This window comes from Mobula birostris, unplaced genomic scaffold (assembly GCF_030028105.1).
Source record: "Mobula birostris isolate sMobBir1 unplaced genomic scaffold, sMobBir1.hap1 scaffold_2704, whole genome shotgun sequence".
NCBI classification, from domain to species: domain Eukaryota; kingdom Metazoa; phylum Chordata; class Chondrichthyes; order Myliobatiformes; family Myliobatidae; genus Mobula; species Mobula birostris.
The window spans coordinates 18,180-30,913 of record NW_027275757.1 but is presented as its reverse complement, the minus strand read 5'-3'; the positions used below and the strand labels follow the sequence as shown (position 1 = coordinate 30,913).

Genomic DNA, 12,734 nt, shown 5'->3' with positions numbered 1-12,734 from the left:
AACTCACCCATTTTAATCAAGATCCCCAACTCTGCTAATCCCAATGCCCTTATTCCTTTCCTTCCCTGTACCTCGCCAAATAATGTTATAATTGCTCCCACCTCTACCATTTCCTCTGGCAGCGTGTTCCATATTCTCACTATCCCTTGTGTGGAAAATCTCTTGGAAATCTTTTGCCTCTCATCATAAACCAATGTTCCCTAGTTCTATGCTCCTAAGTCTCGGGGAAACACTGTGACTATCCACCTTATCAATGACCCTGATAAACCTCTATAATATCACCCCTCAGCATCCTGTTATCTAGGAAGCCTATCCAATCTCTCCTTGTAGCTCTGGCCTTCCTTTCCGAGAAATTCCTGACCAGAACTGAATGTTCATTTACACCTCACTGGAATGTTATACTCTTTAAAGCAGGCTGCCTGACTTCAGCACTATTCCTACAAAATAATCCTTCAGTTCTATACATTAACACTACTTTCCCTGACTGCATTTCAGATGAGGAACACAGCGAACACAAGTTTCCTGGAGAACAAGATGATTACGTCATTACTAGGCCTCTTTGCTGCAGGTACAGAGACCACGTCCACCACCCTAAGCTGGGGCTTGCTCTTCATGGTGTTACATCCAGATGTGCAGTGTAAGTATAACAATGTCTCTGCCAGGCCCTTCACCAGCTGTGCATTGGTGTGAATGGAAGGTGTGGAGAACGAGTGTAACAGTATCGGGAGAGGCTGAAGAATGTTATAAGTAAAACTATTAATTTTCAGGCTAAAGATCCAAATATTAGCAACAGGATTTGAATCTCTAAGTTAATGAAACCCCTTTGTTAAGCACTATCTGCCTGGTATTTCTAGGACTTTGCTATTATTGGATTGGTTGCTGTACCTCCTAACATTCAACAGTGACCACATTGTCAAAGTTTCCTTTCGTAATAAGACACGTTAGGATTTTTGAGTGGATGAAACATATGAATAAAACATGAGTTCCTCCTTTCAGTCAAAGCTTGAAATCTGTTCTTGTTTGGTTCCTGCAGCTCGGGTTCACGAGGAGATTGACAGAGTGATTGGGAAGGGTAGAAGGCCAAGATTGGAAGACCGGGAGGAAATGCCATTCACGAACGCGGTTATCCATGAAACACAACGCTTAGGAAATATTGTACCAATCTCACTGCCACATGAAACGTACAGAGATACCACAGTCATGGGATACACCATCCCGAAGGTACAATCTGGAGTTAATCTTCATCATTCCCTTTCTGACCTTCAATACTCTGAATGATCCGAAAGCAGTTACCTAAAAATTGGGCTTCAGATGTTTTTGGTGTGCTAAGTGGGAAATAATGTCCACAGGAGTTTTTACAAGCAATTGTGAGGTTATTGTGAAGTACCTGAAAAGTATATGTGTATGGTTCACCCAGAACTATGCAGTAAAATGTGAACTATTTCACAAGGCACACAATGCACTAAGAGGAATGATATCCACTCTGCTATACATCAACCCCAGGAGAATATCAGCCCTCAAAGACACTTTCCCAGTAAGCAGACACAACAGCCATACATAGTGACGGGAAGGGTCAGCCGTGTGGGAGAGGTATTTCAGTTTATGGTCTATAATCACTGACATATGCTGTGAAACTTGTTGTTTAGTGACAGGACACGGCATAAACGATACTACAAATTACGAAATATAGAAGTGCAAAAGAAAATAATGAAGCTACATGAATGCCATATCCCTCTAATCCTATCTGTTCAAGTAACTGGCAAAATGTCTCTCAAATGTTATTCGAGTTCCAGCCTTTGGCAGTTCATTCCAGATACTACAACAGGGTGATAAATGTCCCCTTCAGATCCCCTTAAACCCTCCTCCCTCACCTTACAGCAGCTTCATAGGCCACCACATCAGGCTGATGAGTTGGTAAAGTGGGCAAAGAATGGCAGATGGAATTGAATCCCCATAAATGGGCTTTTGGAGAACAAATAAAAGTTTGTCGGACAGATTCCAGTCCTCACTTTCAGTTGGGGATAGGTCAATTTAGAAATAATCGAGATAATCGAGGTATTTGTATAGGAGATGAGATAAAACCTAGGGTAGATCTGTCACAATGAAGCTGAATGGCAGAGAAGGCTTGAGGGGGTGAGTGACCTACTTCTTGCTCCTATTTTCTTGCATTCTTATGTTCAGTGGTAAACATATTTATTCCATATTTTATTCTGGATCTCACACTTGCTTACTGGAAATCCCATTTTCTCCCACTGGATCATGTACAACTTTCCCTTTCCCCTGCTGGTGTACTGATCTCATTTCTCCTACCCTGTCTAGTTAGGAGCCCCACTTCTCCTCCAGCCAGTGAGAACAGTGAAAAGAGTTTAAAAGGAGACAGCCTTGTAGAGCGGGCATCAGAGGAGCAGGCGACGGAGAAGGAAGGCTTTGTCTCAACGGGGCTTAGGCAATAACAGTTTGAGGTGAGGTAAATTGCCTGAGTAGAATACAGACAAGAAGTATGTGTGTGACACCGGTTTTCTGTGCTCGGTGTCAGATGGGGGAGGTCCGGGAGACTTCCAGCCTCCCAGACGGCCACATCTGCACCCGGTGTGTCAAGCTGCAGCTCCTTAGGGACCGTGTTAGGGAACTAGAGATGCAGCTTGATGGCCTTCGTCTGGTCAGGGAAGGTGAGGAGGTGATAGAGAGGAGCTATAGGCAGGTAGTCACACTGGGGCCTGGGGTTACAGATAAGTGGTTATCAGTCAGGAGAGGGAAGGGCAGGAGTCAGAGGCTAGAGAGCAACCCTGTGGCTGACCCCTTAGCAATAAGTACTCCTGCCTGAGTACTGTTGGGGGGGAAGGCCTACCTGGGGGAAGCAACCGTGGCTGCGCATCTGGCACAGAGTCTGACCCTACGGCTCAGAAGGGTAGGGAAAGGAAGAGGAAGGCAGCAGTGATAGGGGACTCTATAGTTAGGGGGTCAGACAGGCGATTCTGTGGATGCAGGAAAGAAGCACGGATGGTAGTTTGCATCGCAGGTGCCAGGGTCCAGGATGTTTCTGATCGTGTCCAGGATATCCTGAAGTGGGAAGGAGAACAGCCAGAGGTCGTGGTACATATTGGTACCAACGAGATAGGCAGGAAAAGTGAGGAGGTACTGAAAACAGACTACAGGGAGTTAGGAAGGAAGTAGAGAAGCAGGACCACTAAGGTAGTCATCTCAGGATTACTGCCTGTACCACATGACAGTGAGTATAGGAATAGAGTGAAGTGGAGGATAAATGAGCGTAGGCTCCTGGTAAGCCTCAGGGTCACTCAACTCGCTTTCGTCTAGGGGGAGCAGCCTTTTCGGCCCCGCCAAACTGGGTAATCAAGTTTGTGTGGATGCCATGTGATGTACCCCACACCGCCCATTAGCAGGCAGTGCACAATGTGCGATTTACAGATTACACTTTATAGATCTTACTGGAACTATGTAATTAATAGACATACAATATAAAAGGAAATTAAAAGGCGCCAAACTTATCAAAGTTCAACCAGTTCATGCACAACCGTTGGAGCTCAATTAATGGAACCTTCCTTCCCATATCCGATCTCCTCCGACCTCCTCGACCTGCCGCCTGGGACCAACCACGGTGGTCGACCAGAGCGCGTCCAGCACGTCCTTCCTCTTCGGTTCTACCAAAGCCCGTGAAATCAATAGCTTACAGACGCACAAGAAATAATAACATCTATCCCAATTGGTTAGCAAATGAATATAATTCCCATTATCAGTAATTATAACTGAAACAAGCCGCTACCGTTAACTCAGCAGTTAACATTACAGAGAAGCCATTTTATTATCACATAACAAAGAAGCCATTTTATTAGCCTTAGCAAATAACATGAAAGAAGAAACCCCTTACATGCATGGCTGAGGGATTGGAGCAGGGGGCAGGGATTCAGATTTCTGAATCATTGGGACCCACTTTGGGGCAGGAGTGACCTGTACAAAAAGGACAGGTTGCACATGAATCCCAGGGGGACCAATATCCTGGCATGGAGGTTTGCTAAGGCCATTGGGAAGAGTTTAAACTAGGATTGCTGGGGCGGATGGGAACCAAACTGAAGAGACGGAGGAGAGGCGGTTGGCTAACAAATAGAGAAAGCTTGGAGACAGTGTGAGAGGGAGGATGGACAGGTGATAGAGAAGGGATGCTCTCAGACTGGTGGTTTGAGATGTGTCTATTTTAATGGAAGGAGTATTACGAACAAAGCGGATGAGCTTAGAGTGTGGATCAGTACTTGGAGCTATGATGTTGTGGTCAATACAGAGACTTGGATGGTGCAGGTGCAAGGATGGTTACTTCGAGTGCTAGGCTTCAGATGTTTCAGAAAGGACAGGGAGGGAGGCAAAAGAGGTATGGGCATGACACTGTTGATCAGAGATAGTGACACGGGTGTAGAAAAGGAGGAAGGGATGGAGAGATTGTCTATGGAGCCTCTATTGGTGGAAGATAGGAACAGGAAGGGGTCGATAACTCTACTGGGTGTTTTTTATAAACCACCCAATAGTAACAGGGAAATCGAGGAGCAGATAGGGAGACAGATTCTGGAAAGGTGTAATAATAACGGTTGTTGTGGTGGGAGATTTTTATTTCCCAAATATTGATTTGCATGTTCCTAAAACGAGGGGTTCAGATGGGGTGAAGCTTTTAGGTGTGTTCAAGAAGGTTTCTTGACACAATACGTAGCTAAGCCTAAAAGAGGAGAGGCTGTACTTGTTCTGGTGTTGGGAAATGAACCTGGTCAGGTGTCAGATCTCTCAGTGGGAGAACATTTTGGAGACAGTGATCACAACTCTGTCTGCTTTACTATAGCATTGGAGAGGGATAGGAACAGACAAGTTAGGAAAGCGTTTAATTGGATTAAGGGGAAATATGAGGCTATCAGTCAGGAACTTGGAAGTATAAACTGGAAACCGATGTTCTCAGGGAAATGTATGGCAGAAATATGGCAAATGTTCGGGGGATATTTGTGTGGAGTTCTGCATATGTATGTTCCAATGAGACAGGGGAAGTACGGTAGGGTACAGGAACCGTGGTGTACAAAGGTTGTTGTAAATCTAGTCAAGACGAAAAGAAGAGTTTACAAAAGGTTCAAAAAGCTAGGTAATAATAGAGAGCTAGAAGATTATAAGGCTAGCAGGAAGGAGCTCAAAAAAGAAATTAGAAGAGCCAGAAGGGACCATGAGAAGGCCTTGGCGGACAGGATTAAGGAAAACCCCAAGGCATTCTACAAGTATGTTAAGAGCAAGATTAGATTAGATTAGATTATGAGGACATGCAGTCCTCTTTTATTGTCATTTAGTAATGCATGCATTAAGAAATGATACAATTTGTTCCTCCAGAATGATATCACAGAAATACAAGACAAACCAAGACAAAAAAAACTGACAAAAACCATAATTATAACATATAGTTACAACAGTGCAAGCAATACCGTAATTTGATAAAAGAACAGACCATGGGTATGGTAAAAAAAGTCTCAAAGTCTCTCGAAAGTCCCATAATCTCACGCAGATGGTTGAAGGAAGAAAATTCTTCCTGCCATGAGCTTCCAGTGCTGCAAACTTGCCGATGCAGCACCTTGGAAGCACCTGGCCACAGTCCGACTCCGAGTCCGTCTGAAAACTTCAAGCCTCTGACCAGCTCTCCAACACCGAGCACCATCTCTGCTGAGCGCTTCGACCCCGGCCCCGGCAATCGGCAAAGCCGAGGATTTGGGGCCTTCCCCTCCGGAGATTCTCGATCGCACAGTAGCGGCAGCGAAGCAGACATTTCAGAAGTTTCTCCAGATGTTCCTCTGTGTTTCTCACGTCACTCTCCATCAAATCATGATTGTGCACGGCCCCTATTTAACAAATACGATATCAATTCTGAGCGGCCACGCGCACTGCGTCATGCAACCATCTTCTCCTCCCCTCCTCCGTGAAGATAAGACGTGAGAGAATAGGATCAACCAAGTGCGACAGTGGAAAAGTGTGTATGGAACCAGAGGAGATAGCAGAGGTATTTAATGAATACTTTGCTTCAGCATTCAATGCAGGAAAGGATGTGGCAATTGTAGGGTTGAATTGCAGCGGACTGAAAAGCTTGAGAATATCGATATTAAGAAAGAGTATGTGCAGGAGCTTTTGGAAAGCATCAAGTTGGATAAGTCACTGGGACTGGATGAGATGTACCCCAGGCTACTGTGGGAGGTGATGGAGGAGATTGCTGAGCCTCTGGTGATAATTTTTGCATTATCAATGGGGATGTGAGATGTTCTGAAGGACTGGATGGTTGCGGATGTTGTTCCCTTATTCAAGAAAGGAAGTAGAGATAGCCCAGGAAATTATAGACCAGTGAGTCCTACTTCAGTGGTTGGTAAGTTGATGGAGAAGATCCTGAGAGGCAGGATTTATGAACATTTGGAGAGGTATAATATGATTAGTAATAGTCAGCATGGCTTTGTGAAAGGCAGGTCATGCCTTACGAGCCTGGTTGAATTTTTTGAGGATGTGACTAAACACATTGATGAAGGTAGAACACTAAATGTAATGCATATGGATTTCAGCAAGGCATTTGACAAGGTACCCCACGCAAGGCTTATTGAGAAAGTAAGGAGGCATGGGATCCAGGGGGCAATTGCTTTGTGGATTCAGAACTGGTTTGGCCACAGAATGCAAAGAGTGGTTGTTGACGGGTCATATTCTGCATGGACCTCCTGTCCCATGATCCTCTCGTATCCCTTTTGCCTATCACCTGTCCAGCTCTTGGCTCCATCCCTCCCCCTCCTGTCTTCTCCTATCATTTTGGATCTCCCCCTCCCCCTCCAACTTTCAAATCCCTTACTCACTCTTCCTTCAGTTAGTCCTGACGAAGGGTCTCGGCCTGAAATGTCGACTGCACCTCTTCCTAGAGATGCTGCCTGGCCTGCTGTGTTCACCAGCAACTTTTATGTGCGTTGCTTGGAGCATTGTGCTCGGTTCTGATCTCCTCACTATAGGAAGAATGTGGAAACCATAGAAAGGGTGCAGAGGAGATTTACAAGGATGTTGCCTGGATTGGAGTTCATGCCTTACGAGAATAGGTTGAGTGAACTTGGCCTTTCTTCCTTGCAGCGACGGAGGTTGAGAGGTGATCTGATAGAGGTGTATAAGATGATGAGAGTCATTGATCGTGTGGATAGTCAAAGGCTTTTTCCCAGGGCTGAAATGTCTAGCACAAGAGGGAACAGTTTTCAGGTGCTTGGAAGTAGGTACAGAGGAGTAATCAGGGGTAATTTTTTTTACGCAGAGGGTGGTGAGTGCGTGGAATGAGCTGACGGCCGCGTTGGTGGAGGCGGAAACGATAGGGTCTTTTAAGAGACTTCTGGACAGGTATATGGAGCTCAGAAAAAATGAGGACTATGGGTAACCCTTGGTAATTTTTCAGGGAAGAACATGTTTGGCACAGCTTTGTGGGCTGAAGGGCCTGTATTGTGCTGTAGCCTTTCGATGTCCTATGTTTATTCATTCCTCTTCAGAGTCCATCCCCATTTCTCTCCTCTCCCACCTAGTCTACAATAGACTAGATTACTGCTCTGCCAGGTGCCTAATTTGAACCCCCACCTACTCACCTTTGATCTCCATTACACACCAATCCGTTACAATCCCATTCCATCACCCCATCCCCAGGCATAACATCACTCTGCTCACTGTTTCATTATTCTACATCAGATACTCACCTGGAGATCAATTGGACCAGGTGAACCAGGGAAACCTCTTGGACCTTCATACCTCCTCTGTCCAAAGTGACCTTGCTGGCCTCTTGGTCCAGGCTTGCTATCTGCAACAGCAGGACCAGGCTCTAGACAGACTAATGTTCTCATAGACCAACGAGGTGCCAGTCCTGAAGAAGTCACTGGGCAGGTGATGATGAAATCAGTGCATTTGCTTGGAAATTATCCTCATTACTAGAGAAATTAAACTGTAATGCAGATCACTTTGCTGTATAGATGACTGGCACTTGGAGAGGTACATGGATAGGAAAAAAGTTCAGAGGGATTTGGGCCAAATGTGGATGAATGGGACTAGCTCAGATGAGAATCTTGGTTAGCACAGGCCATTTGGGCCAAAGGGCCCATTTCTGTGCTTTATGACACTCTGAGTGAAGATTGCTTTATTCACTTTGAGCCAACAAACCTCTCAAAGCATTACTAATGCACCCTACGTTTGTGGTAGCAGTGAAGGCGAAGTGTACTGCAGAATTAGGTTGAATATCTTCTGTCTATGATGACTTACAATCATTGGACTACAAGCCATAGCTCCCAGTCCAAAGACCAGAATATAATTCTCTTCATTGCTCTGTGGGTCTGTTACTAATAGTTCCCTAATGTATCTCTTTGATTAATCTTTAGGGAACAATGATCATTCCAAACATTTCCTCTGCCTTGCTTGATGAAGATATTTGGTTGACTCCACATCAGTTTAATCCAGGACACTTCCTCGATTCCGACGGGAAGTTTGTGAAGCCAGAAGCCTTCATCCCATTCTCGGCAGGTAATGTAGGGTTTGTGGATCATTAAATGTACCAAAGTTTGGAGCTGTGGTTGTGGATATCCAAGCTTCATCTCCCGTGCTCTGGAGAAGGACGCTGCTGGCTGATTCCTGCATTTGTAGCATTCGCTTCATTAACTTCAAGATTTAAGTTAACTCCCAAAACCCTTTCCCACCACCCCAGCGCTGAAAGAGAACTTCATGCATTAACTAATTACAATGAATAGAATAAACATTTGTTTAACTTTGATAAAGTCTGGAAGTGTACTACCTCTCTAAGAGATGAGATGGTGTTGGATACGGCAAATTATATTAGGACTTCGAGACTATATAGGTCGTCACTGTTGTTCAGTGTGACCCTGATGTGATTGTCACTCTTTTTGCTGTGATATTAACCTCTCTTGCCCTTCACCCTACAGGTCATCGTATGTGTCTGGGGGAGCAGCTGGCAAAGACAGAGCTCTTCATCTTTTTCACATCCATGCTCCAAAGATTCACGTTGTTTCTCCCGGCAAATGAGGCAAGACCAAGCTACAAGGAAGCTCGGTTCGGAATTACCCTCTGCCCACTGCCCTATCGGCTCTGTGTTAAAGCCAGATAGGGATAGGTATTCACCGTCTGGGGTCAGGAGGCGTTTTGCTTTTTGGCTTTTTGAATAGATATAATGTATTTGGTAGTTGTTTTTATCGACCTTTATATATACTTTCTCGTACTCTGTATTCTTTTATGTAGAAACTAATAAAAATATTGAAAAGAAGATACTTATTGTTCATCTTTAATTAGTACTAATTTACCAGTCCTCTTGAGAAACAATCCTGTCCAAGGTTAGGAAACGTTCCATTGAATCAATTGGGACTATGACCTAATGAGAAGAAAGAATACTTATTTATTGATACAGCGTGGAGTAGGCCTTTCCAGCTTTTCGATCCACAGCAACCTGCGACAAACCCAATTAACCCTGACCTAACCACATTTACAATAGCCCATTGGCCAACCCGACAGGTTATGTCTTTGGATCTGGTGAAAACCCACACTTTCCACGGGGGAGCACATACAGCGATTTCTTGCAGAAAGGGGCCGGAAATAAGGTCCAAACTCCAGAACATCCCGAGCTGTGATAGCATCGTGCTAACCACTTCAATACCATGGTTCCCTGTTGTTGTCTGTGTTAAACTGAGGCTCCTACAGTCCGACCTGATCAATGTAGTTGTGAAATTATCAAATGTGGATGTGGGCATCACTAGACGACAGGCAAGAAAAGCACCGACATAAACATTAGAAGGCAGCGAAGGAATGGAGTGACAAATGTGAAAGTGTATCAACTGTTCCTCATCCTCGATCTGAGAGTCATCTCTTCGCAGACCTGTCTTTCATTGGCAGACAGCTTATTCATCTGCAACTCATCTAGTTTGTGAAGAATTATACTTATGATTGGAAATCCTTTATAGATCCTAATCTCTATTACAATTACTCCTCAAAATAAATGTGTTCTGTTTGTTTAATCTTTTTTGTAGCTGAAACCATGTCTTCATTAGTTAAGAGGGGGGATCTCATCACTCAAAAGAGTAATTATTGACAGCTAAACTCCTTCAGAAAAGAGATAAAGTAGTTAATTATTTGCATTATAGAATGATACAGTATAATCTGCCTGAGGTGAGGGTGCTGATTGAATTCTATGAGACCTAAGGTCTTGACTTCAGAATGGGCACACGCATTATCATCACAAGATATAATTTATACAGAAGAAACAGGGAGAGATACTCTTTAACTAGAAAGTGAACGAAGTAGTAATTTTTTAAAAGTGTGATATCCTTACTGTTGCACAGAATTCCAAACGTACTTTCATGGTTATATTTCGGGTGGTGTTCCAGAGCAAGACCCCACAGCTTCTAGCAACCAAACTCTGCTTCAACAGGAACCATCTGCCAAGATTTGGTGGAAAAAAAACACTCTGAAGATGGTTCTTCTTTCTGCTAATGGTGAAGCAGGATATATGTTTGTTGAGTGTTCTGAGCAGCCATTAGATAGATAATTCGTTCTAGTTGCTATAGATCAGGATTTCCTAACAATTGGCTTGCAGGATGAGTTGGTAGTAAGGTAAGCAAATGCAATGTTAGCATTCACTTCAAGAGGACTAGAATGTAAAAGCATTCGTGTATTGGTGTATCCACACTTGGAGTACTGCGAGCAGTTTTGCACCCCTTATCGAAGAAAGGATATGCTGGCATCGGAGAGAGTCTAGAGGATGTTCAGGAGAATGATGTCAGGGTTGAAAGGATTAACATATGAGGAATATTTTATGACTCTGGGCCTCTACGTATTGGAGTTTTTACAAGAATGGGAAGAGGATCTCATTTTAAACCTACCAAATATTGAAAGAAGCAGATAGGTTGGACATGCAGGGAAGTCAACAGTGGAAAAATCTAGGACCAGAGGACAAGGCCTCAGAATAGAAGGACATCCCATTGCAACAGAGATGAGGAGAATTTTTTTAGCCAGAGGGTGGTGAATCTGTGGAATTCAGTGTCATAGAGAAATGAGGAGATCTAATCGAATATTGAAAGGCTGACATACAGTAGATATTGAGAGGATATTTCCAAAAGTGGTGGAGTCTAGAACCAGCGGGAACAGGCTCAGAAAACAAGGACATCCCCTTAGAAAAGAGATGAGGAGGAATTTCTCTAGCCAGAATTCATTGCTGCAGACAACAGTATAGAACATGTCATTGGACATATTTAAAGCAAAGGTTGATAGGTTCTTGATCAGTATGGAGGTGAATAGTTACAGGGGGAAGGCAGGGGAATGGGGTTGAGAGGGACAATAAATCATCAATGATCAAATGGTGGAGAAAACTTGATGGCCTGAATGGCCTAATTCTGCTCCTATCCCTTAAAGGCATAGGTGGGATGAAGGTGGTACCTTGCTTGGTACCACCTTCATCCCACCTATGACTTGGCTTGCCCCATCACCAACTTCACCACTTCAGAGCAGTCAGTGGGCATGTTCTTCAATCATGCTTTGGATCTGCCAAACCATGTGATTTCCTCTCTAAGCAATGTCTTCAGAATTACTGAGTAGTTCCTGGACAATTATTCTGTCAGTGTATTCATTCATCAACTGATTTTTAACTTACAGCAATCAAGCAGAACAAACTTTACCAGAAAGCTGATCAAATTCTTTTGGCATATTGTTTAGTTTGGACCAATCACTCTGAATGTCATGTTAATATGCATATTTCATTAAATAGCTGAGCGATGGCCTAATTATTATGGTTTCCAAAATTGTTTGAAGATATAAAATAAAGGACGTGTAAAGCAAATCCATCAGAGTCTGAACCTGAAGTGCAATTGCCGATGTGCTGAGATAGTAAATCTAATCAGAATAAATCTCATTTCATACAGTAAATTGGTTTATTGTTGTCCTTTGTTCTGAGGAACCACAAAGGACTTGTCTTTCTGTGCTATTCATACAGATAACTTCATCAAAGTAGTTTGACGAAAAAAGTAGGAAGAGAATGCAGAATAAAGTGTTCCAGTAACAGAGAACGTGCAGTGCAGGCCGACAACAGGGTGCAAGGGCTGTGACAAAGTGCATTGCAAAGTCAAAAGTCCATGTTCTCATAAAATAGGTCAATAGAAGCTGTCCTTGAGTCTGGTAGCAAGTGCTTTCAGGCTTTCGCGTCTTCGGCCTGTTGGGAGTGGGAGAAGAGAGAATAACTGGAGTGGGAAGGTCTTCGATTATGCCCGCTGTCTCTCTGAGGAGCAGGAATGGAACAATGAGTTCCTGAGCTTGGCCAAACTGCCTGAAGAAAGAATAAAGTCTGAATTGATTTGATTACAATTGTAGGTTCTGACTGCTCAACAACACTCATTTACAGCAGAGTTCATAGTGATAAGGTCAAAGAGGACTGTTCTCCTAATGCTAATGAGTGACGCAACACGTAACATCTTGTAACCACTAGAGTAATTGGGAAAATGGAGCCTTTTGAAAGCAACAGTGTGCAGGAACTTTTGGTTGAAATCTGTAACTCTGTTTTGGATGATGGGAATTGAATGGACAACAAGCTGATGAGCAGCTGTCCTTCATGTGAAGAGCTTGAGATATTGGTGGTTGCTTACGAGAGTGCAGGGAGGACACCGATGGGTTTAAAAGGCATGTGTGCACAGTGTAGCAAAAGGGCTGATGAGCTGCAT

At 43.8% G+C, this 12,734-nt stretch overlaps 1 protein-coding gene across 1 annotated transcript in view; it reads left to right on the top strand.

Moving 5' to 3' along the window:
* The window catches only part of LOC140192807 (cytochrome P450 2J2-like), a 28,850-nt gene extending 19,588 nt beyond the window's left edge, over positions 1 to 9,262 (top strand). The window contains exons 6-9 of the mRNA XM_072250285.1: positions 496 to 637; positions 1,034 to 1,221; positions 8,403 to 8,544; positions 8,961 to 9,262. Coding sequence (XP_072106386.1) covers positions 496 to 637; positions 1,034 to 1,221; positions 8,403 to 8,544; positions 8,961 to 9,142 — 654 coding nt within the window. The 3' untranslated portion in view covers positions 9,143 to 9,262. The remainder of the gene's footprint in view (positions 1 to 495; positions 638 to 1,033; positions 1,222 to 8,402; positions 8,545 to 8,960) is intronic.
* The last annotated feature ends 3,472 nt before the right edge of the window (positions 9,263 to 12,734 follow it).